This window comes from Engystomops pustulosus, chromosome 1, assembly GCF_040894005.1.
Source record: "Engystomops pustulosus chromosome 1, aEngPut4.maternal, whole genome shotgun sequence".
Classification (NCBI taxonomy): Eukaryota; Metazoa; Chordata; class Amphibia; order Anura; family Leptodactylidae; genus Engystomops; species Engystomops pustulosus.
Genome location: NC_092411.1, coordinates 121,225,982 through 121,250,664, shown reverse-complemented (window position 1 = coordinate 121,250,664; position 24,683 = coordinate 121,225,982). Strand labels below are relative to the sequence as shown.

The 24,683-nt window shown below is 40.5% G+C and overlaps 1 protein-coding gene across 2 annotated transcripts; it reads right to left on the bottom strand.

Moving 5' to 3' along the window:
* Positions 1–5,347: 5,347 nt before the first annotated feature.
* Positions 5,348–24,122, bottom strand: RCL1 (RNA terminal phosphate cyclase like 1). 2 transcript variants are annotated; one of them, XM_072151898.1, is made up of 9 exons: positions 23,976–24,122; positions 21,024–21,095; positions 16,728–16,903; positions 16,565–16,639; positions 15,281–15,405; positions 14,857–14,982; positions 14,570–14,726; positions 8,027–8,130; positions 5,348–5,753 (listed from the first exon to the last, which is right to left on the bottom strand). In XM_072151898.1, the coding sequence occupies exons 2-9, from the start codon at positions 21,067–21,069 to the stop codon at positions 5,606–5,608; spliced, it is 957 nt and encodes a 318-aa protein (XP_072007999.1). In that variant the 5' UTR covers positions 21,070–21,095; positions 23,976–24,122; the 3' UTR covers positions 5,348–5,605. The 2 variants fall into 2 exon arrangements, with proteins under 2 accessions (XP_072007999.1, XP_072007992.1); XM_072151891.1 differs by lacking the exon at positions 23,976–24,122 and adding an exon at positions 22,476–22,735.
* Between the last annotated feature and the right edge of the window lie 561 nt (positions 24,123–24,683).

Here is a 24,683-nt window from a genome sequence, read left to right as displayed (position 1 = left end):
CGCCGCGGTCAGTGCGACCGTGGCGTGTCAGGGGTTAACACTCGCGATCGGAGAAATCTCCGATCGCGGGTGTTAGAGGTGGGTGTCGGCTATAATATATAGCTGACACCTGCAGCTTCTGGCGCCAGCTCCGTTCAGGAGCCGGTGCCAGAAGCATGACGTAATAGTACTGCATTTTGCGGGAACGCACCTCCCGCGATGCAGTACTATTACGTCAAATGTCGGGAAGGGGTTAACCAGTTAAGGACCAGGCCCTTTCCTGTTTTTTCATTTCCATTTTTCACTCCCCACCTTCAAAAAATCTATAACTTTTTTATTTTTACACGTAAAGAGCTGTGTGACGGCTTGTTTTCTGCGTAACAAATTGCACTTCATAGTGATGGTAATGAATATTCCATGCCATGTACTGGGAAGCGGGAAAAAATTCCAAATGCACTGAGCGCCCCAAATGACATGTCTACTTTATTCTTTGGGTTGGTACGATTACGGGGATACCAAATTTGTATAGGTTTTATAATGTTTTCATACATTTACAAAAATTAAAACCTCCTGTACAAATTTTTTTTTGAGTTTGCCATTTTCTGGCGCTAATAAATTTTTTATACTTTGTTGTACGAAGCTGTGGGTGGTGTCATTTTTTGCAACATTTGATAATATTTTCAATGATATCATTTTTAGGACTGTACAACCTTCTGATCACTTTTTATAGATTTTTTTTGTATTTTTCAAAATGGCAAAAAAGTGCCATTTTCGACTTTGGGCGTTATTTTCCGTTACGGGGTTAAACACATTGAAAAACCGTTAATATATTTTGATAGATCGGGCATTTTCAGACGCGACAATACCTAATGTGTTTATGATTTTTATTGTTTATTTATATTTATGTCAGTTCTAGGAAAAGGGGGGTGATTTGAATTTTTTGTTTTTTTTATTTATAATTTTTTTTTTAACTTTTTTTATTTTTCTTTTTACTATTTTTCAGACTCCCTAGGGTACTAAATTACCCTAGGGAGTCTGAAAAATAGTAAAAATAAAAAAAAGTTGCAAAAAAAAAATTATAATTAAAAAAACCTAAAAATTCAAATTGTCTGATCGATCCTATCATATACTGCCATACTGCAGTATGGCAGTATATGGGGATTTTCCTCCTCATTCATTACAATGTGCTGTCAGCACATTGTAATGAAGGGGTTAAAACGAAATAGCATCGGAAGAACCGAGGCTATCATGGAGACGGATCGCCTCTCCCCGATGACGTCACGGGAAGCGACGATCCTAGGCAAGATCATCTTTTTGAGGCGGCCGGCAGCGATCGCTCTAATAATATGCAGCAAAGACTTATCGGCTATGAAGAGGGATCAGCCCGTGAGCCCTCTCCATGCATGTAAATCCTGTACTCTTCAAGATACAGAATCAGAACTGATGCGTGTTAATGAACATATCTATTGCATTGAAAATTTGAGGAACTGCAACATGTCATCTGCATGCCGTTCCCTAAAAGTCCTTCATGAAAGTATTTCAGGCAATGCAATCTGACATGACAGCAAAACCAGTTAGGAAATGGTAGGGGGGGGGGTGTGTTTGCGGATTGGGTTATCGGCCCCCGCTTTACAGCATTAGTCAAATTACTATACATTGAACCTAAAGCTAGGGTGAGCACCTACCTCAACATCTCCACCCCTTTTCCTATGGGTAGGGGCACTAGACAGGGGTGCTCCCTATCCCCTCACCTATTCGCACTTGGCATAGAACCCCTCGCTGTGGCAATTTGTCACACTGATGATATTAAAGGCATTACTAGAGGTACTATCATCGGAAACGTATTTATGTAAGCTGATGACACACTTGTGTACCTTGGGGATGTGGGCTCCTCTCTGGTATCCCTTTAATCCTTGATTGACTGCTACGGGAGTTTTTCGGGTCTCCGAGTTAATTGGGACAAATCGGCCCTTTTTCCTCTCTCAGACAAAAGTGTAAGCACCCTTCCCCTTACAGTCCCACTTCAGGTGGTGTCCAACTTTAAGTACTTAGGGGTCCAGGTATCACGCAGGATCCAGGCTTACACAGAGTTAAATATTGATCCCCTAATAACTGCTACTGGTTCTCGCCTGAAAGCCTGATCTACTCTCCACCCTATCCTTATACGGTTGTATAAACATATTTCTTCCAAAATTTTTATATTTATTCCATGCTTGTTCATAGGTGGTATTCTCTGATCTTTTTTACTGGCAGGGAGGTGCCCCGCGCTTTAGTTTAGCTCTGCTCCAGGCTCCCAAGTCTCGAGGTGGGTTAGCAGCTCCTGATTTATACTTACATAACTTGGCTGCCCAGATGGTATATGCCCAATGGTGGATAGATATAGATAGGGGCAACGCCGCTACTGCACTGGCTGTGGCCTTAGTAGGTTCTTATGAAGCCCTTACGAATCTGCTCTACAGATATAAATCCCCATCTGACTCTCCAGTCCCTCTGCGCACATTGGTGGTGTGCTGGCGCAGGGCACAAATCCTGGTAGGAGAGAACAGTCCCTCCCCCCTCTTGCCTAGGACTCCATAATGGCTCAATCCTTGGCTCTCTCACTTCCTCTCCCAGGTTGAACAGTGTGGGGGGCAGCAGGTGTGAAATTCATTGGTCAGCTCCTATCTGCGGATGCAGAACTGATGAGCACCCTAGACCACTCACCCAGGTCTTTGCCCTGCTACAAGAACAAAAGACCAGACCATTTGATAAAGCCCTTGAATGATGGAGAGGTGATATCACTGACCTGTCGGATGACGACTGGAGGGAGGTTGAGCTATCCTACTTCACTTCTGTGGTGAGTGCGAGGGACTTCCAGATCCAGGCTAAATTTCTCCACTGAGTGTATTTCACCCTTGCAAAATTATTCCGCATAGGAGTAATGCCCAATGATTTATGTTTCCGCTGTCAGGCTGAGGCTGGTTCCTTCCTGCACTGTGTCTGGACCTGCCCTAAGATTCATGTTTTCTGGTCTGAAGTCCTGGAATTCCTTAATACACAATCAACGCCTAATGTCCCCCTCTGAATGTCTCATTGGCATTATGAAGGAGGTTATCAAATGCCACTATGATAAAAATCTTCTATAGATTTGCCTTATATAATGCCCGGAAAGTGGTGATGTCATAGAAGGACCAGGATTCCCCCCCCAACCTCACACTAAAACGGTTGATATTGCTTATTAACAGTGTTATTTCCCTACAACCGCTCCATGTCAACAGAAAGTTCCCCCAGAAATTTGAGCGTATCTGGTCCAGGTGGTGTGTAAATTCTCTATGGCAGTGATGGCGAACCTTTTAGAGCTGGAGTGCCCAAACTTCAACTAAAAGCCACTTATTTATTGCAAAGTGCCAGCACAGCAATTTAAGCAGTAATTTATTTCTCCTTTTTCTTTGACAATTTTCAATCGTTCAGCCTCCTAAGGACACCAACCCAGTTGAAAGGAGGAGGGCAAATTCATCTAATATTGTAGGAAGATTCTGCAGGCAGATTCTTTGAGTTCTGTCTGGTGAACTTCATTCTGGGGGGATGGTCTGGGTGCCCACAGAAAGGGCTCAGAGTGCCGCCTCTGGCACTAGTGCCATAGGTTCGCCACCACTGCTCGATGGTCTTCGTTTATTCCCATATCGAAGAATGAGTATGAGTGTGTGTCCACGTTTATACAATATAGAAGTCCATCGCATTGACAAGAGGTTGCAAGCCAGAGGGTATCAAAAGTCCACACTACATAGGACTAAATCCATTGTTTCGTGTAAATCACACACGGATTATTTGCTTAACAATACCCAGATTCTGGCACATCTACCAATAACATCTCCGACATTTCTTTGTCTCACCACTGGTATTCAGCACCAGCTAGATTTTAACAAAATAGTGTCCGTTATACAGGACTGTTTGCCCATCCTTAAGCAAGATGCAGTTACAGCCCAAATTTTAAATAACTGTAAATTTGTGGCAAAACGCACCACCTTGGGTAACAGTTTGTAACCCAATGTTTTTTCCACCCAAAATGCCCCTGTTCACACTTAGTTACAACATAAAGACAATTTACCATGCAGCAGCAATAGGTGCTTTACCTGCAAATATGTATGTTCAGGCACATCTTTTTGTTCTCAATCTCATCAATCTGAGTATCCCATTAGAAGGTATTTCAAATGAAATACTTCTCGCATAGTTTATCTTATCACTTGCACATTAATGGTGCCAGTAAAGATCCAAATTCTTTATCGAAAAATAGGATATCTAGCGTGTCAAAACATTTTAGGGACGTTCATTCTGCCTCCTTTCACTCCATGTCCATACAGGGCATAGAGTTAACTGTCCATCTAGAGGTGGAGATTGGAGAAAACTTCTTATCCCGAGAAAACTTTTGGACAATGACCTTACAAACTACTTTTTCACAGTTTGAACCATAAAACCGGTTTGCCATATCTTTACTAACGTAGTTATATATGTATTCTTGTATATTTACCTGTTTATTTATGCTCATTATATCAGATTGTTTCATTGTTTTTTTTTAAATGATTGTATTCTGTTCCCTTATAAAGAATGGCTGGACTGTTATCCTCACTCCTATTGTTTCATTATGGCTGTTTGCACTCTGTAATATATTATTTCATTTGTACATGTACCCTATGATTAGTAAAACGCTACGATATATGACGGCGCTATATAAAGATTATAATTTTATTACATTTTGGAAAACTACAACCCTCAAGGTATTGATGTAGCAAGCATTGTTATAAATTCAATCGTTTTCCAGAAATTGATGGAACACACATGGTGACAAGTATAATATGTGGATCCACACAGGAAAAATGTGATATGGTAGTGGCATCCCTAACAGATCCTGAAACCTAGGAGACTGTCTATTTGTGAATAACTTGAAGGATATCTACCATCAGGATGAAGGACTGTAGGCTCATTTGCATACAGTCTTCCATCCTGGTGGTAGATGCCCTTTAAACAGCTGGAATCTGCTTCAGAAAAATTATTTTTGCCCCCTATAACCACCAGTTTTCAATATATGGAGAAGCACTATATTTATTACTGCTACATCAAGCAATATCTGACATAATCTTCTATCTGTTACATCAATGAGTCGACATCCATTTTATTCCAAAAACAAACATTTTATCTGGGGTAAATCCATCTTCTACCACTTTATTAGTGTATTGCAGATAACATTTGCATTGCTTCTACACTAGCAATTTAAAAAGTCAATTCTCCTATCTGTAAACCATGAACATAATAAAAATGTTATAAATGCAAAAAAGTCTTTTATGAAACTTTTTATATATCCACGGGTGTTTTCCAATCAAAAGGCAACAAGGAATATAAATAAAATTTATTTAAAAAATTCTCCTGCAGTTCAGATAACTATGTGATCATGATGTGGCAAATATGCTGAGCGTGGGTGGAGGTCACTGCTATTGGTGAGGTCCCACTGGTCCAAGTCATAATAATTTGGAAATCAAATACTTGTTTGCAGCTTCACAGTTTCCAGGAGAGATATCACAAAATCCAAAGTTCAGACTCTAAAAAGGCACAGTACTTTGGTCAGTATGATCCCAGCAAAAACTTGCCAGTGTCATTTTATTGTCTTGCTGAGATTCGAAAATCCAACGCCGACACATGTCATCAACACTTTATCCGCTCCTTTACGCTCTTCAAACGTCTTGCTTTCAATTTTGAACATTATCTGGAAAAAGCTCCTCAGATGTCGCAAAAATTCTATCCTGCCAATTACACATAGAACAGAGACATGTTCAAATACACATACAACATCAGAATTGTTTTGGTGACCTGTTTGACTTATGCATCAAACGTCTTCACAGCGTATGCAACAAACAGGTCTATTCGGCCTCTCCTTGTAAATTGAGAACCTAACGGTGACTTTTTTATTTTATTTTTTCCAGCTATAAAAGTATAAAAAGGGAAAGAAAATAAAATTCAAAACACAGTTCAGCACCAATACATCTAAATATATAAAACAGGCCTTCAGGCCTTATTCTTTTTGCAGTAGGGAACGACAGACTGTCATTTCGTAGCAAGGCATCCAGTTTAAAAAGAAAAAGAAAAGAAAGTTACAATGTGCAATACTCTATTCCCCCATCCCCTAATATGCCTATGCTGCTAAATACGCCTGATAATATGATATGGTAAATATATCACTAAATATGCCTTGTTAGTTATATTTAAAATGCATATTTAAGCTTAGAAAACTCAGATTTATATACCATTTAGTTTAAGAACTGGTAGATTTTCAATATTAAAGAATGTTTACGTAAAATATTCTGAATTGGAAAACAAATCAAACAATATCTCATTAGCATCCATTGACGAGATCCATGTTCTGTAACACGAGAGCAAGCGCAGTTGGTTTCTTGATGGCACCACCATTCTTCAGTTATCACAGTACTGTACCTTATACATAAACAGCACCGGTACCATGATAACCGAAAAAGGACAGTTCACATTCTTCAACTATGCATCAGGCCTTGATGATCCGCTCTATAGAATAGTTCCTAACAATGCATACTGATGACCTTTGTCATGAAACACCACTAATTAGGCCTTAAATTCTGCCCCCTTGCACAAAATGGCGTCCTTACACCAATTTCTACTCCCCTGCTAACAGCACACCCAGTCAACCCAATTCTTGTCAGGGAATCCAAACGCATCCGAATCCCAGACACTACACACCACAGCCCAAGGGGGCGCACAACCATACTATGTACCTACTTCCCACTTACGTGCCTATGGAACGCTACTGCACAGAGCCACTCTCCCCCCCCCCTATACAGTCAGATTCTTATGCCACACACTTTAGTCTGGGGAAACAAACATACCAGAATCCATGACCCTACACACCACGCACAGCCTAGTAGGTGCAAAACCACACCATGTAGCCCCCTACCACTTATGTGCCTATGGAACGTTACTGCACAAGCCACTCTGCACCCAGATACAGTCACAAGCTCATTCTCATCACAGCTGCCACCACTTCCAGCTTACGAGACGCCCATGCCTGCACCGCATACATGCACCCAGATACACACTATTCTATTCTATACATGCCCCACACCATCTATAGCCACTGCTTGTGCACACTTGCAAACTAACACACCTAAGCGGTAATTCACCTTTCCAGAGGAACGTATAAGGCACAAGGAAAAAAAAAATGTATTAACTGACAATTTAGTATGCAAAAAAGGCAAAAAGCTTAAAGGTAACAAAAATGATGATAAAGACATACATAAAAGCAAACTGTAAAATAAAAAGGGATAAATAAAGAAAAAACAGACGTCTTACAAATTGCATTGGCATAGAGAAACCGATTAAAAACCCTAGACAGCACTACAAATCCTAATTGCATCTCCTGAACCGACATTGATTGAATGCTGGCATGTTTTTGAATAACCACCTAATCCACCCACTCTGTCATGTGAGAGGGGCGTGGCTACACCTTAATCAAGGTGGAAAGTTGGGGACATATTTACTAATTGTTTCATATCTTCTTCCATGGGTCTCCTAAGAAGATCTGCCTACTACATTTTCCAGCATGAATCAACAATATCAAACACCATTATGAAATGTTGGCCCTATGGTCTAATAGTTATTTTCTTGGCTCCTTAACCCCAAAAACCTTGGTGCTCGAGGCAAATCAGAGGCTGCCGATTACAGATTTGTTAACCAGAAATTGAAATATTTCGATTTACAACAAGGTTTTAAGACACATGGCAAAACATAAGGGACTTGGAGCTATAAAGTCTATCTCAATTACCATTTTCTATTGTGGTAAAGGAAAATCGGAGAAAGAAGGTGCATATAGGCGTTTATTACGTTATCTTATAAGGCTAAGGCAATTTCCTCAGGGAAACCTAGAATTTATTACAACCACAAATTATTATAGGGCCTCAAGCTAATTTATCATATGTAATATGATGAGAGTAGTAACATACTACAGATTGTTAACAACTGCCCCCCACCCAAAAAAAAAAACACTTACGTGTAAGGAGACAAGGGTCCAAGTAATACTTTAGAAACATCCTGCTGTCCTAGGGTCATAAGTAGAAGAGTCAAACTCTGATTTATGGAATCCACACATCCACCCTGCAAACATAAACAGGTCTTAAATTGTAGGATTAGGCAAAAACAGGTCAAAGTGTAGGACAATAGAATAACAGCAGCAAACAAGTGGTGTGAACATTGAATGAAAGCACAATGTTCAATGACAAAGCACAAAAATAAACTATTAACTGAGCAAATCTATCATGTGTACACTGGAAATCAAGACACTAATGCCAAATGACAAATCACTAGTAATGTTACTTGGTTTCTTACTAGATCCAACCAAATCCAACTTTATAGCTTACACTGCCCCTTAGTGGAGATGCCAGAACATTACAAAATTTTTTCGCCAGCAGAAATGTCAAAGGGAGAGAAAAAAAAAAAATCAAAAACACAGAAAAAGGGGCAAACTGGGGGATGAAAAACTGAGCTTACATGGATTCATCTTATCTGTTAGGGTTGCCAGATCTATCATAATACACACACTTATCCATTTGTTTTCACATATATAACTTGAGCCCTGGTTCGCAAACTAATTTTGTACCAAAGATGTGCACAGTCCACAGTCCTTCAGCTAAGGGCTATTTCACACCGGCGTTGTTTTTCACATCCGCGGTTCAGTGACTTTTATAGATGCCTTACCAAGCCATTGTTTTCAATGAGTGGGGAAAAAAACCCAATGTGAAAACAAAGGATAAGTCATAAGTGGAAAAATATCAGTTTGTCATTTTTATGGGTCCGCAAAAAACAACCGATGACCGGTCCTTTTTTTTTTTATTAAATGATTAGGCTGGGGAACCAGATGTTATATTTTCTAACCAATAGTAAAAAAACATTTTTTTTTTGGGGGGGGGGGGGGGCGTACGCCAAGACAAAAAATAAAAATGGAAACAAAACGCAATGGATATGGAACAAAATGAATCCACCCTAAGAGATACAAAACGTACTCATCACTATAGGGACCTAAAGTTGCAGGGAGAAAAATATAATATATAAAACTCCATTCACATTTAGTCATGGATGGACTCAAAAACAGCATAGTAAAAGTCATTCAGTGACGAACAAAGACCTAAAGATGTAATATAAAAAGGGTCAAGAAATAATGTTTGGTATTTATTTTGATGTAACCGCACATTTCTGGAGGGCGCATTGTCAGGCAGAATCACATACTCAGGACACGGTGCCCTCTAAATATACTGGCATACTGTCTGCCTACTCAGCACAGGCTCCAGACCACATTCTGATGAGTTCATATTACTCCAAGACTACTGAACTTGCTATGATTATCCAGAGGTATATAAGGAAGCAGTTCTGGTCATCATCCCTTTCAGCTCTCCTACTGCATATGTGTGTACAAACAGACTGTGGCTCATATTTAATGGTGTACACAGAGGTCCCATTAAATCCTCACCATCCGTCAGACGCATGATCATGCACCATTACCCCCCCTCCCCCAAAGTAATTACCATGCGCCTTTGGTATCAGCTGAAGTCTGGTCTAAGGAGGGGGCTTTCTGGTGAGCGTGCATGCGTGTGGGAGGGGGGGGGGGGGGGCTGGGGCAACCAGGGTTGCTGGTTGGCATTGCCATCCAGTGTCTGGCCTGGAGTGTTTGGTGGCAACAGCCACATGGGGGGAGGAGGGGGGGGGGGGGTGGACTTTGAACTTTCTGAAAAGGTGAAGAAAAAGGTTGTGTACCCCTTGTTTAAAGCAGGATGTAATATTACTTTTGCTGACACAATTTTCTATTTCAGCACAGAAGATGCTGACGGATTATTTTCCTATATAAATAGTGTCTAATAACATTATAGACACCTAGTAGTTATATATTTGTATTACTGAAAATTCCATACTCCTCCAAAAATAGTAAGAGGAGTATTATTACCCTTTTGGAAAAATGTTTTTGCGACCATACTGCCTCCTAAGGGCACATTCACATGGCCGTCTGCGGGGACGTACATGCGGTCGCAAGTACGTCCACATAGACGGCAATAGCGGCGTGGCGCAGATACAGTGCCCACACCGCAAAAGATAGAGCATGCCCTATCTTTCGGCGTGTGTGCGGCCGTGCGCCGCTATTCTCTATGGAGGGGTCACCTCCTCCTCCTCCTCTCCAGCACATGGCGGGCATACCGATGTGTGAATGTACCCTTAAGCGGATGATGTTATAGACCAATTTATTAAGCCCAACGTTGACTTTAGGTCGTAACAAAATGCATGTAAAGTTATGCATCTTATCTAAAAGTTGAAACATTTTACTCAATTGTTTTTTTAAATGAATAAAATATAAACCTGGCCCTTTATTTACAATGTATGTAATGATTTACAAAGCCCCACCCCTATTTTTTTTTTTTTTTTTTTTATAAAAAACCTCATGGAAAGGGAGTCAAAAGTTATACTTTGATCTTGCTGATCTTACTAGAAAACTAGGGTCCGCTTGGAAGGTGAACTATATATACTTTGATAAGATAATAAAGACAGTATAAACATTTTGTTTCAAGTAACCAATTCCCATAAGAAAAAAATGAAGTGGGCCAGATACATGGTCTATAGCCGGCACCAGTTCCTGACACAGGTTATAGCACTATTTTACCACAGACAAGGAGCGGTGTAGAATTAATATGGCTGCACAAGACCAGCTTCATAACAGTAAAATTCAACAGTTCTTGATAAATTCTCACCCATGTGGGGAAAATACCTGAGAAAATTATCTGATGTATACAAGCATATTTACCCTAAATGTGCAATATACCAAGCAGTGGTAGGTGCCACTTCCATTGGTGAATAATACAACAGATAATGTAGCAAGAAAGCAAACAATAATAAGAAGACGACCAAGTCAAGGTTTACCAACTGTCAAAACACATGGCGTCCATTTCTAGTCCATTCCAGTAAACAATGTTTTATGGCAAAGCAGTATGAAGGCATCTATAAACGCAGCAGGAAAAACATTAGGGGTGCTGTATAGGTGTATATTTTGTAATGTTACCCTCATGTGGGCACTGCATAAAACATTGAAATAGCAATTAACACCATATTCTATAGGTTAGGATGTACATGTCCGTTTTCACTTCAGCCTCAAGCATGAAAATGCAGATTAGAAACACATTCGAGTACTGACTCTGGATAAGTGGAAAGATACTTGGAGTGTTTGAAGGGGGAATCTAAGACTATACAACATGTATGTAAAAGTATACAAATATTTACAGACAAGCAGAGATGAAATCTTACCTGCACATAAATAAGCTGCCTGCCTCCCTTGTCTGACACCAATGTCTCCTCAGCCTCGTGCTATACTTTAATGTCCACCGTGTCATCCCCACACAAGTTTATGCTTTCTGGGCAAGCAGCCCTACTGGTATTTATTAACTGAAACCAAATACAACGGAGGCTGCCTTCCCCAACAACAAAATGTTAACTAGCACTTTGCACAACATCTTATGAAACACTTCACACACAGAATATTTTATTCTGCACATGCTTAGAGAAGGGGCACAAACCTGGGAAAATGAATACTGTTGGCATCTCCTGGCACAGTAATGCCTCATTCCAGTGTGACATTATCACCAATAAATAGATGTCAGACAACTGAGCCAGATGCAATACCAGTAATACAAGCACAGCCTTTCCTCACTGTACAGCAAATATGTGCAAAGGTAAAATCTAACGCATTTGTACTATGTTCTTGTGGATCACTTTTTACATAATTTACTAGCTGCTCCAAATGACACCTCAACTGTATTCTTTAGGCAAGAACAATCATGGGTATAACAAATTTATACAGGTTTTATTGTGTCTTGATACACTTTATAAAAATGTAAATTTCTGCAAAACAAAATTATTCATTTCACCATCATCGACACAAAGAACTTTCATATTTCAATGTACAGAGCTGCACTGCAATATATGGAGAATTTGCTACAGATTTGTAAAAGTGTGTCGCTTGTACACTGTCTTATAAAGACTCCAGGCTGTCATGCCAACTGATCATCGCTCTGCAATGGGGTCACAGGAGCGATGATGAAAGCCAACATGGAGACGGCAGTCAAAGGGTTAACACTCATGATCGGTGCTACCCATCACAGAATTACCAGTGGGTGTTTGCTGCATTATGCAGCAAACACCGAGCTTGCATGGAGAGGGCTTAGCCTATGAGCCCTCTCCATACTCCCTAAACGGAGCATGATGTACTAGTACAAAATGTTAAAGGGATTCAAAGGGAAACGCATTGATGTCACCTCATCTCCAAGCACCAAGGAGAGGGAGGTGGCAAGGCCATGCATAATTAGCAGCCCAGAGCGCAGGACATCTTGTCCCCATGCTGCTTATTAGAAGTTTATTTTCTAGGTGATCACCATGACATAGTTACGTCTAGGTGTGGTATTGACACAGTAAGGTCAGGACATCCCTGCGAACAGATATTTGTCTAATATGTATCAGAAAATTCAGAGGTGAACATGATTTTTAGGGGGTTAAAAGCTTAAAAAAAAAAAAAAAAATTACTAAATTAAACAATTATTTTATAGTGGTTAATTTTTTTCTAAATTAATCATAACTTATCTTCAGTCATGTAATAAAATGTTCTAGTAACCACTTCATCACAAAGGAAAGTCTACACAACAGTGGCACAAAAGAATTCTGTAGGCCTACAGCCAGAAAAACAAAGCATTTCCATCAACGCTTGTAAAACAAGCCAAGCAGACGCAGATACTTGGAAGTGTTCCCTTTAGTACCGTCCAAAACTAGTCAGTACAGATTTAGTTTGAAGAGCTGTTGTCCTATGTATGCCTGATAAACATTACTGACTCGCAGAACGCTATGAAAAACCTGATACTTAGAATAGCCATTTTCCCCTTCAGTTATAATTGTCTTGGTTAAAATGTAGAAATCAACTTATAGTGACCTGCATATTAAGGTAAGGGAGACCCACAACGTGGAAGGCTAAATGTAAACAAGACCTAAGGGAGTGTTCCCGATAACAAATTCTGTGTCATTTTTAAGCAACATGGGAATGCATCCCAGTTCTGCCTGGAGATAAAAGGTATCTTGTTTTTTTCAAATACACATTATGCAACTATACCACCAATCTTAATTTTAACTTTTGTACAACAGTGAGGGTTAAAAAGTCTATAGCGAAGGTCAGAACCTTATAATAAGGTATACACACACACACACAAAGTATAAGACAATGCAAATTAATATACACCTAACCGACACCGTACCTGCCACTAGAAGCAAGAAGAGGACCTGCGGGGTGGTTAGGAAAGGAGATTATTGAGTTAATTTTTATAGCCAAGTATAAGCCAAGTTTGTTTTTTTCCAGCACATTTTATCTGCAGAAAAACTCTGCTTGTACTCGATTATATATGGCATATGATCTCTTTAGCAGTGTTAGATAAAATTGGCCATGAACTGACCTTAAAAATCCAGGTGAAATAGGGCTATAATCCACATCATGTGTTTGTATCCAAGGTGTGCAAGAAAAATCTTTGAATCATGAAATCTCATCATATATAAAAAACATAGGGAGCCAACTGTTATTCCAATAATCATCTTAAAGTGGTTTACATTTCCAGATAATTCATTGAGCATATAGTAATAAATTATCATAAACCTTAACGGGGCAGACCAGAGATTCATATATGTAGAAACGACAGCCTTGGGCACGATCCATAGAAAAAAAAAATGGGGATGCCTGATAGCTGCTGACACCACAGGCAGTGTGCACAAGGCCTTCTATTAAGCATAGTATTGGTGCAATGGAGAAACTAATTGCACTAGTTTGTTATACATATACAGCTCTCCATTGAGACACGAAAAGTAGGTTTTAAGAGGTTGTGGAAACCGGCTTCTTATTTACACAACAGGCAAAGTGAGCTGGCAACTCTGTCATGTGACAGGGGCTAGAAAAGACTAGCTAAATAAAGAAAAATGTAAGGGTTTTAACAAGACATAAAAACAACAAACAGGGCACTATCCTTCAAGGGAACTTGTCAGCAGATATTGACCTAATGTACCACTATGAGTTTGTTGTTAAGCAGCTGAACACCTTTAAGATCATGTTTCTTTCAAGACCCAGCATTGTGGTATCATACAGAAAATCCACTACAAAGTGAAATGTAAAATGGTTGTAAAAAGATAAAGAGAGTTTTACAGTGAAGTCAAGCTCCCCCTACCTCACCACAACTCCTTCACTGTAATTAATGGTCCTGCATTCAGCGAAATCCCTAACCAGATCTCCTGAAGTTGTTTGCATAATATTCATCACAGCGTAGGAGGTTTTCTGAGGTGGAGAGGTTGCCTTCAGTGCTAAAGCCTCCGCCCTCCATGACTTTATTCAACCAATTTACATCTTTCTTCAACAATAATTTTCTGGATGATGCCACCACAATGGGCCATGAAAGAAACATGAGCTGGAAGGTAACAACAATCCGGTATTCAATAGGCCAATGTCTGATGACAGGTTCCAGTTAAGTGCACTTACTCTATAGATTTCTTCCAAAAGCAGCTTAGCACAGTTCTTGCCCAGATCTTCTGGAAGTATGGCTGCTCCCTGCCCCTGCGGATTTGATGCAAGCTCTGCACTTATTACATAACCTTCAGTTGTTTCAGCCACTAGAGACAGTCCAAAGCCAGGAGACCTATGAATAAAGCAATAATCAAAGTTATCATTTATAGATTAAAATGTGCTATTCAAGCCTATAACATTGAAAATACTCAACTTTTTAAAGCTGAAATGCACTAAACAAAACATTTTTTTTAAAAACTTACTTTCCAGAATTTGCTCCTTTAAGGTGGTCCGTGTAGATATAAATATCTGGAAGAAAATTATTCAAAATGCTTCGTGCAGATTCTACAATTCTATTGCCAATTTGTGGAGATACTCTGACAGAATATCTGTTAACCAAGGGTTAAAGAAAGCCTCACATTGCAATAAAAGAACATTGAGGGTCAATTCCAGAATGCTAACAACTGTAGAGGAGTATGACACACCTAGATTATGCTTTTTGGATAATAACCAAGATTTTATGTCAACCCAGGATGATGAATAAAATCCATTACTGTGTGTGCATTATCCAGAAGCCCTGAAATAATCGCACTTGGGAACAAACCACCAGATATTGTGATCATCTCCACCTATATGCCATTCTCCATGACACAGCACAGTGACAACATGTGCTTGATAAAAGGATACGCCACACCTCGGATGCGCTTTATTTTGCCAGGATCTGTCATTTGAACAGGTCTGAGGACCTTTCTAACCGGACAGGAGAAGAATATTTCTCCACCTCCTCCAGGTGGCATCCCCCTCTTCACAATCTAGAAGGTGTAAATTAAAACAAATTTTTTAAAAATGGGGCTGCATAAACAAAACAAGGTTAAAAAAAAATTACAAATGTTGGTTATAATGGAACAAGAGAACGTAAGCTCCTGTGCCCATTAAACACAATGGGAGTCCATGGTATAAGGGAACTGTACTTGCACTCTGTGTCCATCTCCAACCTGTGAAAAAATGATTGGTCATGAGTCCCAACACCCCACCCACTTCCGTCGCATGCTTTATAGGAGGGATTGGGTTACCCAGTCTAACGGCTCAGGTGATATATAATTTTAATACTTAAGGTTGAGCATAAGGTTTCATGGCTAAGCTCACAATTTGCAGTTTATTATTTGAGTAATGAAGCTTTGTATTATTAAAAAGTGATCTCATTTAAAATGTGATTATATAACCTAAAAGGGAACCTGTCAGGGCAATTTGGGAAGCGAAACCACCCACAGGTTATATATATGCAGCTCCTTCATCCTTCCCTCGGCTCCTGCGCGTTCTGGCAAGTGGAGCCAGAGTATTACAGGTCATGCAAATGCGCAGTGGAGCCGGGATACTGTCCCTAATGCGGGATCGCCTGATGCGAGTCCCCAGGATACGTACAAAATCAGTTCTTTAGGTTTGTTCTTAAGTTGAACAGGTATATTTTATAATTGTAGCTCCAGACTTTCTCTTTTGTCCCATTAACAATTGGATTTTAAAAATTGTTGGTTTAATGGGAAAAAGCATTATCGATGAAACTTCATTACAGACACTTTATAGCTGATCATGGCAGCATGGAACTACCGTAAAGGAGCCAGAGAGCTTCACCAAAGCGTCACAGTGGGCATAGAGGTCGCCTGCAAATAATGTGTCATTAAATAGGGGACCGTCTGTAATGACATCACCAAAGGTCAATTTAGGACCCTGAACCAAAACCAAATGAGGCAGAACACACAGAACAAGTATTTCCAGCAACACAGAGGTAAGGTATAATGAAAAGACTTGTACCTATTCTGCATGTTTGTCTTTTCTGGTTTTGGCTTACAATGAATGAAGACCTAACGGAGATATAAAGTGGGTCTTATCTTATAATGCAAATGAACACAAGTCCATGCAAGCCAACATCTACTAATATAATCATTTAATAAAGTTCCTATTTTCTTTTCTTACCTTTAGCTCAAAATATTCACCATCTATACCAAATTTTTTTAGTAATGGAATAGCTGTGGCCTTAAGAGTGTCCACCTAGTAAAAAGAGGACAAAAAGTCATGAACATGATTTGCTTGAGATAGGTATGCTACTACAAATCTGACATATAAAATAGTAACTTACTGAGGGGTCAATTTGATCATTGGTGACACCACGAAGGGTAATTCTTAAAGGATGTTTCATAAATGGAGCCAGGCAAATCAAACTTTCTAAATAGTAGCCAATAGAGCGCTGTACACTACAATCATGATCTAGTGTACCACCAAATAGAAGGCCTGGCTGATAATACAAGGATGTACCTAGGAGAGCCAAGAATAAAGTGTGAGCTATGCAAAAATCTATTAAAAAGTTCATTAGTACCCATTAAATTAATGCTGATGTTCAGTACTGACAAGAATTCTTGTATGCCCATTTACTTTCACAATTGTACATTCAATCTGATTTATTCGGGAACTATCCTACAATACACAGCTACATAAAACACCAATTCATGTAGTGACAGACATTGCCATCATTACTTGAGTTGAAAAGATCATATCTAAATACAAACTAATGGGTGTATATGTGGAAACGTTGCCGGATTTGAGAGTGACCCCTTAGTGACGCGGCCTGAAAAGGCTATAATGACCAGGACACTTTTAGCGAATTTTCGTACATGGCGGTTTAAGGGCCACAACTTTTTTTGCGTGCTATTTTTGAGACATTTTTTTGAGGACACAGAGGAGCATCGTTCCTCAGGACTTCTTTTATTATAACTCTATATGCTGCGATCATGGAAATACAGAGTTATAAAAGTTATCCCCCCCCCCGCAGCACTAGTAGTCCCACTAGTCTCCTATCTATCCTCATTAGGAGTAGGAGAATTACATCACTTCCGGTGTGCTGCGAAAACCAGAAGTAGTCATCATGGGCAGACCCTGATAAAACTCTTCAGGAGAAGACAGGAAATAGGAACCCAATCGAGGCCATAGAGGTGAGGACTTGGCACCTCCATGGCGTCCCCCCATCCCAGGAGAGAAGAGAGACTCTCTCCTGACTTATGAGGGGACAGGAAGAACAGTGAAGAGGGATGTAGGGGAGGGACATTTAACCTCTCTTCCTGTCCTCTAGTTGGGGCTGTCATGGGGAACATCATGGAAAGTGCTGGTAAAATAACTAGCAGTTATGAATATCGTAATGCACAAGCAAGCACACGCCAAATACTTGTGTACAAAGGAGCAACCACAATACAAACGTGGAACAAGATTGCACAATATTACACAACATAACCCATGTTAGAAAACCTGCCAAACAACACTGAAGGTAGTATTGTACAAGCATGCAGAAACATTTATCATTAACATTATAAATTACAATAGACAGCAGTAAACAGTATTAGATAAGGTCACATTCCAATTTTTGGTGATATCTAGTGAGGGTGGCATAGCAGGATATATACTTATAATGCACAATTGTACTTACTATTAGGTTTTCTTAAAGAACTCAACCACCAGGATGAAGGATTGTAAACCAAGCATACAGACGTATTGGTGTGTGTCCCCGCTGGCAGGATCTGATCTTCTTTAAACTTCCTATGCCTTGGTTTTGACAAAAAAAGGCTTTACAAATTGTGCAACTGAGCCTGAGGGGCTCCAGGCTCCAATACCATCTATGGAGCCTGAATCCCTTTAGGTTAAAGTAAACCTGTCACCGCTGTTTGAAAAAATTAAGTTGCAGGCAGGTTCCCACAGTGCCCTTAAAGCATAAGGGCAACCTTTCTTCACCCAATAAAATCTCTGCTAAAAAAAGGAAAACATTAATTCTCTTCCTGGTATCCAGGCAGAGAATCTAGCGAGTCAAGGTGGGCATATACATATGTGTGAGTCTTGCGGCTTACTCACACCTCCTTTCTCTACGCCATCTGGCTGTTAGCAGAACTATAACACAAATGCTTATGGCGCATGCGTGGCTTTTACTGCTTAGCTTTGCTTCTGCGCATAGCAGTCAAGGCATATGTGTGATAATACAGCCTACAGTCGGATGGCATAGGAAAAGGAGGTGTGAGCAAGCCGCCAGACTCGCACATATGTATATGCCCACCTCAACTCGCTAGATTCTCTGCCTGGATACCAGGTAGAAAATTTTTCTGAGCAGAGATATTATTAGGTGAAGGAAGGTTGCCCTTTTTTTTTTTTTCCCTCAAACATGGACAGGTTCCCTTTAATTTGCATAATTGTAAAAGCTTTTTTTTGTAAAAATCAGGGAATAAGAAGCTAAAACAAGAGCAGATTCCGCCAGAGGGGGCACACACCAGTATGTCGGTGTCCTAAGTTTACAATTCTTCATCATGGTGGTAGATTTCCTTTAAATGATATCTACCAGCAGGGTCAAAGATGAATAATATTACCTTTATTTAAAGGAAACCACTGCAAACCAAGCACACTGACATACTGGTGTGTGCCCCTTCTGGCAGGATCCATTCTTATTTAAGCTCCCTATACTATGGATTTTAAGAAAAAAAGGCTTTAAAAATTATGCAAATGATTCTAAAGGGCTCCAGACTCCATTAGCAAAAAAGAAGAATAGCAGATTCTGCTAGAGCGGGTACATATCAATGTCAGTGAGCTTGGTTTACAATCCTTGATCCTGGTGCTAGATGTCATTGAAGTCAATCCTATGGATGGTTAGAAGAGTACGAAGGCAAGTACTTGAATTAAGTTTTATTCTCTAGACAATGATCCTGACATTTATATGGATGTTTTATGGCAAGTGTACCCTAAAATCTGTTTGTTTTGTATGTTTTTGTTTACAAGTTAGATCTTGGCTTGTACTTTGTATGATGCCACTGCCTCCAGAGTGTAACAAAAGTTACAATAATAAATTACCATGTTATTTGACCAATTCCACCATTTTACAGGTTTTGCATTATACAATTTTTAATATATGTCTTCTGGGTGAATCTCTGGCAGCTTCACCAGCAGTCACTTGCCCCGCAGAGTCAGTAATGGATTACAGCACTGCAGATTCCCATCAAATAACTTCAATTTAATGCATTATATAAATAGGGAGCATTCATGAATGACACAACAGAATCTGAATACTACTACAGGACAGCATCCGTGCCCAGCCCCGTCCTGCGGTCATGTCCAGAAGTCATCATAGGATTTCCTGCACCCAGATGGTTAAGTGGCTGCTGAGTGTGCTGCAGTTCCCCTTTGGACACGCACAGGACTACAGGAGGAGCCACCACTGAGTGCTGGAGACCCAAGGTGGTGGGGTGCCGACTGAGGATCACTCTCAGATGGAACTTGGCTTCCAGGAGACCGCGGACCCAGCTAAGCTGCATACACCCCCATTTAGGTAGAGGATGAGTCACAGAGAAGAACACTGGTGGGTAGATGTAAAGAGGGACCTCTTAATCCCTCTCCTCCCTATCCCCACAGTGGTCAAGAGGGAAAAGGTGGAAATATATTTATCAAATTCAGGCCACACAATGAATGTAATACTTATAGTATAAAAAGACAATGGTAGAGTTTCTTTTCCCTATTACCTCAAATAAAAAGTTAATAACAGTTAATCAACGATATATGTATCCAAAAGGAAAAATGCTGCCCAATCTTCTGCTGCTAACATGCAGCAATCCACGGCATGATTGCATAAGAAACTGGGAGCAGAAATTCAGCAGAAAATGCAGATCATGAGTCCAAGGCCTAAGTAGGGTTTACTATTCCCAGGATAGGTCATCAATATCAGTTTAACGATCAACTTCCCAAACAAATAGACAGAACCTCCCTACTCAGCTAGTCTTTCCCCAGTGTCTGGCTTTATTTCTTTATTTATTATGTCCTGTTTGGTGATCACAAAAGCCCATAAACTAATCTAATGTGAAGCTCCTGGTCAGGGGAAGCAAGAGTATAAAAATATCAAGCAGCTAGATATGTACTGGTCAAGTTATTACATATTGTGGCAATATGCCATAACCTACTAAGGTGGGGGGAAACCATTTCAAGCTAGTGAACTCCACAGGTACAGTTCAATGAAATGCCATCTGTGTGATAAATTGGGACTCCCAAAGAACCATACACAGAATATCTAATCTTTATAACCGCATGTACTGTTCCTAGTTCCATCAATGAAACATTCACGCAAAGCTAAAAGGAAACACTTTCATCAATTCAAACTCTGAGAACAAAAGGTCTTCCCATTGGCTCCATAGCAAGCTAAGAGTCAGAGGAATTCTGGGTGTGGTTACCAGTTCCAGCATAATCCATTTGGAAGGACATATTGGGGTGGAGACAGATGGCAAAACATATTGAGAGACCTTGCCAAAACCAGACTTTCACACAAACAGCAGTATCATAGAGACCTACAACATAAACTGCATTATACTTATGCTTCACACAGTAGCTTTAGGTAGACTTGGTACCCATAAACACTCACCAGTTTCATTGATCTCTATTCTGCTCCCGTTGGTTATTTTATCCATCAGCCTGATGAAACTTGCTTCAAAGTCTGTATTGAAGAAAAAAGTAGTTGAACAAACAGTATAAATTTATATTTTTACATATAAGAACAAGAAATAAATACAGGCAAGTGGTTGTCCCAAATTTAGCCCCTAAAAGACCAGGGGAAGCTGTGTGCAGCTAGTTATGGTGCTGCTCCACACCATTCCCTCCACTCCCCTGCCAGCACGTGTATATGACACGAAGTGGGAAAAGGTAAGGGGGCTGCAAGAGTGTAGAGGAGAGGAGACTGGCACAGGCTGCATCTGCCCATCTCCCCCTCCAGAACTCACTGAACACTACTGGCAAGGATCCAGGTAACGTAAGATTAACGTTTTATAAAGTACTGAAATGAATCAGAATGCTGATTCAGCACAGCATAGGCTATTGCAAGCTGTCAATGGCTAAAGATTACATTCCTGGTGACAGGTTCGCTTTAAAATCTTTTTTACAAAAAAAAATAAACATATGTCCATCTTAAATGTTTCCATATTGTGAAGTCAGTAACATTTTCACAGTTCGGTGAATGGAACTGTGCAAAGTGTAATTTCTGGCAGGAAGGGATTAGGTCATCATTGCTACCATTTTGGGGGGCTATACGACATTTGGATAAGTTTTCTTTCCCTTAAGCATAAGATATGAGGGAATTGAAGTCACCTTCCTTACAAAAGGTGGTGGATATCAGATGAGATTGCAGTGCTCCCACTGAGAGTACATTTCCCCCAAGGCCCGTTTTCAGCTTAGTCTCAAAGCATAATGGATTTAAAGATTACAGAGGACCCAGTTGAAACCGTGGAGGGGCTGTTTGACACCGTCAGCCACATTATGGTTTGCAGGTGTAACAAAAACCACAACACAAGGTCTGATCCATAACAAAGTAAACATCAAAAGCATCCACCAGATATCACAATCATTATTGTGTCTGCTAAAGTGTTTTTGTAATAAATGCTATGTCCACAGAATTACTAAACATCTTATACGTTGATTACACTGTCTTAACCTGGACCATATCTTTACAACCATGATCTGGTCACATTGCACAGAGCGAGCCTAGCAGACAGGGGTCCATGTACACCATAGGTTCGCCATCACTTCTGTATAGGACCTATGGCTGTGCCAAGAATCAGAAGAATTCTATATACACGTTATCTGGAGAAAAGCTAAACAAACTCATGACCTACAGCACACAGGGGATTCTCATGACTGAGGATGCACGAGATGATGAGGGAAGACATTTCTCTAAACTTCCCAGGCTCTAATAACTGACACCAGAGAACACTAGTCGGCCTCAACCTCCAATGGCTGAGGACAGGGAAGACATGAGAGTCAGCCAAACAGACCATGCTGGACTGATGTAGTAAGCAGTCTGCGCCACTGCTACGCATCTTACCCCTGATTCCGGGGCTCTCATCCTTCACCCGGATTTTCAGGATTTTCACCGGCCTCCCGCTTAGTGTAGCCAGTACAAGGCGCTGCCTGAAGAAATTGCATCCCTCGTAGCGAAGGCAGTGCCCCTGACTCGCCATACTGCCCGCTGCACCCTCCGCCTGCTGGACGACAAGCACACAGCACACGTGGTTTGGAACGGGAAGTCGGATGACACGCTGAGCCTGTGAGGTGAGGGGTCACGTGGAAAGGGTGGAGTGAAAACCCTACACAAACAAGAGGCTTTTTTTTCTCCCCCCAAAAAAACTTTATTAACAAAACTACTTTCATACATGAGACGCAGCAAGCATTTTATTCATGTACATAGCAACCAGGTGTAGGGGCAGAGCAGCCTCTAGTACAGCTGTATCCTGCAGAATTAAAATGTTACTTGTAATGAAACAATACAATAACGCTTTATTTATCCCTGAGGAAATTGTGGTGTACATAGCTCCTGTATGTAGAGTACAAAGAAAATCAGACCACATTGTTGTCAGGTCTCCCAACGATTTGCGCCGCCAGGGAATTCAACAGTCAGGTATTTCTGGATATTTTGTCGCGTTATTGACCAGAGCAATTTTTACAATTTTGGCGTTTAAAATTAAAATCGAAATAACAGCAAAAAGAATTAAAGTAACCCAACAAACCACATATTTTCTGAGGGCAGACACTTGCCCCATTTTCAAAATTGCATTAAAAAGTTTATAGACATAGGCACCTTCATGCAATTTTGATTCAAACTCAAACATTTTATAAAAACAAAATAGTTAAAATTTGACTTTGATGGCAGAAAAATGTTCTCCAAACAGAAAATATTTACCTTCACATCTCGTAAATGTATTAGAGTTCACAATATCACCAAAACTGTAATAACTAGATATCTGCTTTTCAACTAGAAATTCCATTATCTGTGAGGAGCAGCAGCTCCTGTGTGCAGCAAATTCTCCCTGCAGCCTGATGGCTAAGAATCTGGAGGGGGGGAGGGGACTTCAGAGGGCTGTATCTTTGGCTTTGTGACACAGAACATCACTTCTTTTTTCCTATGAAAGAAGAGACTCTCCTGTTTTATATGAATCCAAATTTGTGTTTCTAAGTGTAAGGAAAACAGAGATATTAACTGTTAATCTGCCGTTGGGAGTGATTGTTATATATAAAAATGGCACCTGATATTCTCACTTTAAACCTGAATATCTCTGGATCCCTGGCACCCAGAAACAAAATTCAAAATTCATTTGAAAGAAGAGATTCTCCACTTTCAGGGGGGCAATTGCCCACTTTGCCTACCCATAGCGCCGGCCCTGTGTGCCGCATTTAACAGGGTTTTTGGCACACATGATGGGATTTTGGCTCAATCTCGCCGACTTTCATGGGGCGCAAATCGGGAGCCTGGTCGTTGGACAAACCGATGGATTCTGACTATGCATGGGATTTAAAATTCAAATTGTGTCGCAAGACACGCACTTACAAGCACCGGGAAGAAGAAGGTGAACTCCAGTGTGACAGATGCAGGAAATCGGGCGCACAAGCTACGTGAATCGTGCCGGACTTCATCTTCGTCGGGCCGCCCGGATCGGGGATCGCAACAGGTCCGAGTAATTAAAGGGGTATACCGGGAATATGAACGTCTGATAGAAAAAGCCACAATGCTATAAATAAATGAATGTAACAAAACATAATGTCATTAGTCACAAAATGGAGCTTAAATAGCTTGTTTTTATGATTCCCAAAATTTTATGGCCTCTCAAAGATGGCTGCCACTGGAAACTACAAGTCCCAAGATCCTTTAGTTCTCAGAAACTCCTCCTCCCTCTTATGCTCTGCTTCCAGTGAGGATGTAACAGGTTTTCTTGCTCTGTTACCATAGTAATGATGTGTAACTGCCATCACCAAAACACCGGCCATACTGGATGCACTGCAACCAACCGACTACAGCCAAACATAGTGATGATCACTTGACCTGCCCAGGCAGGTGCAGGATATGTGATGTGGACATGTGACCAGCGGCCATCTTCTGTCCTGTGTATGCTCTGCAACGGACCGCGCGGAGGAAATTAACGGACTGATTAAAGGGCCAGTAGCATTTTGATTCTTCATTACAGTGTATGTCATCAGCATTTTTCTGCTAACGGAGGCAAAATTTTAAATAACAACTAATTACATATTAGCTTATATT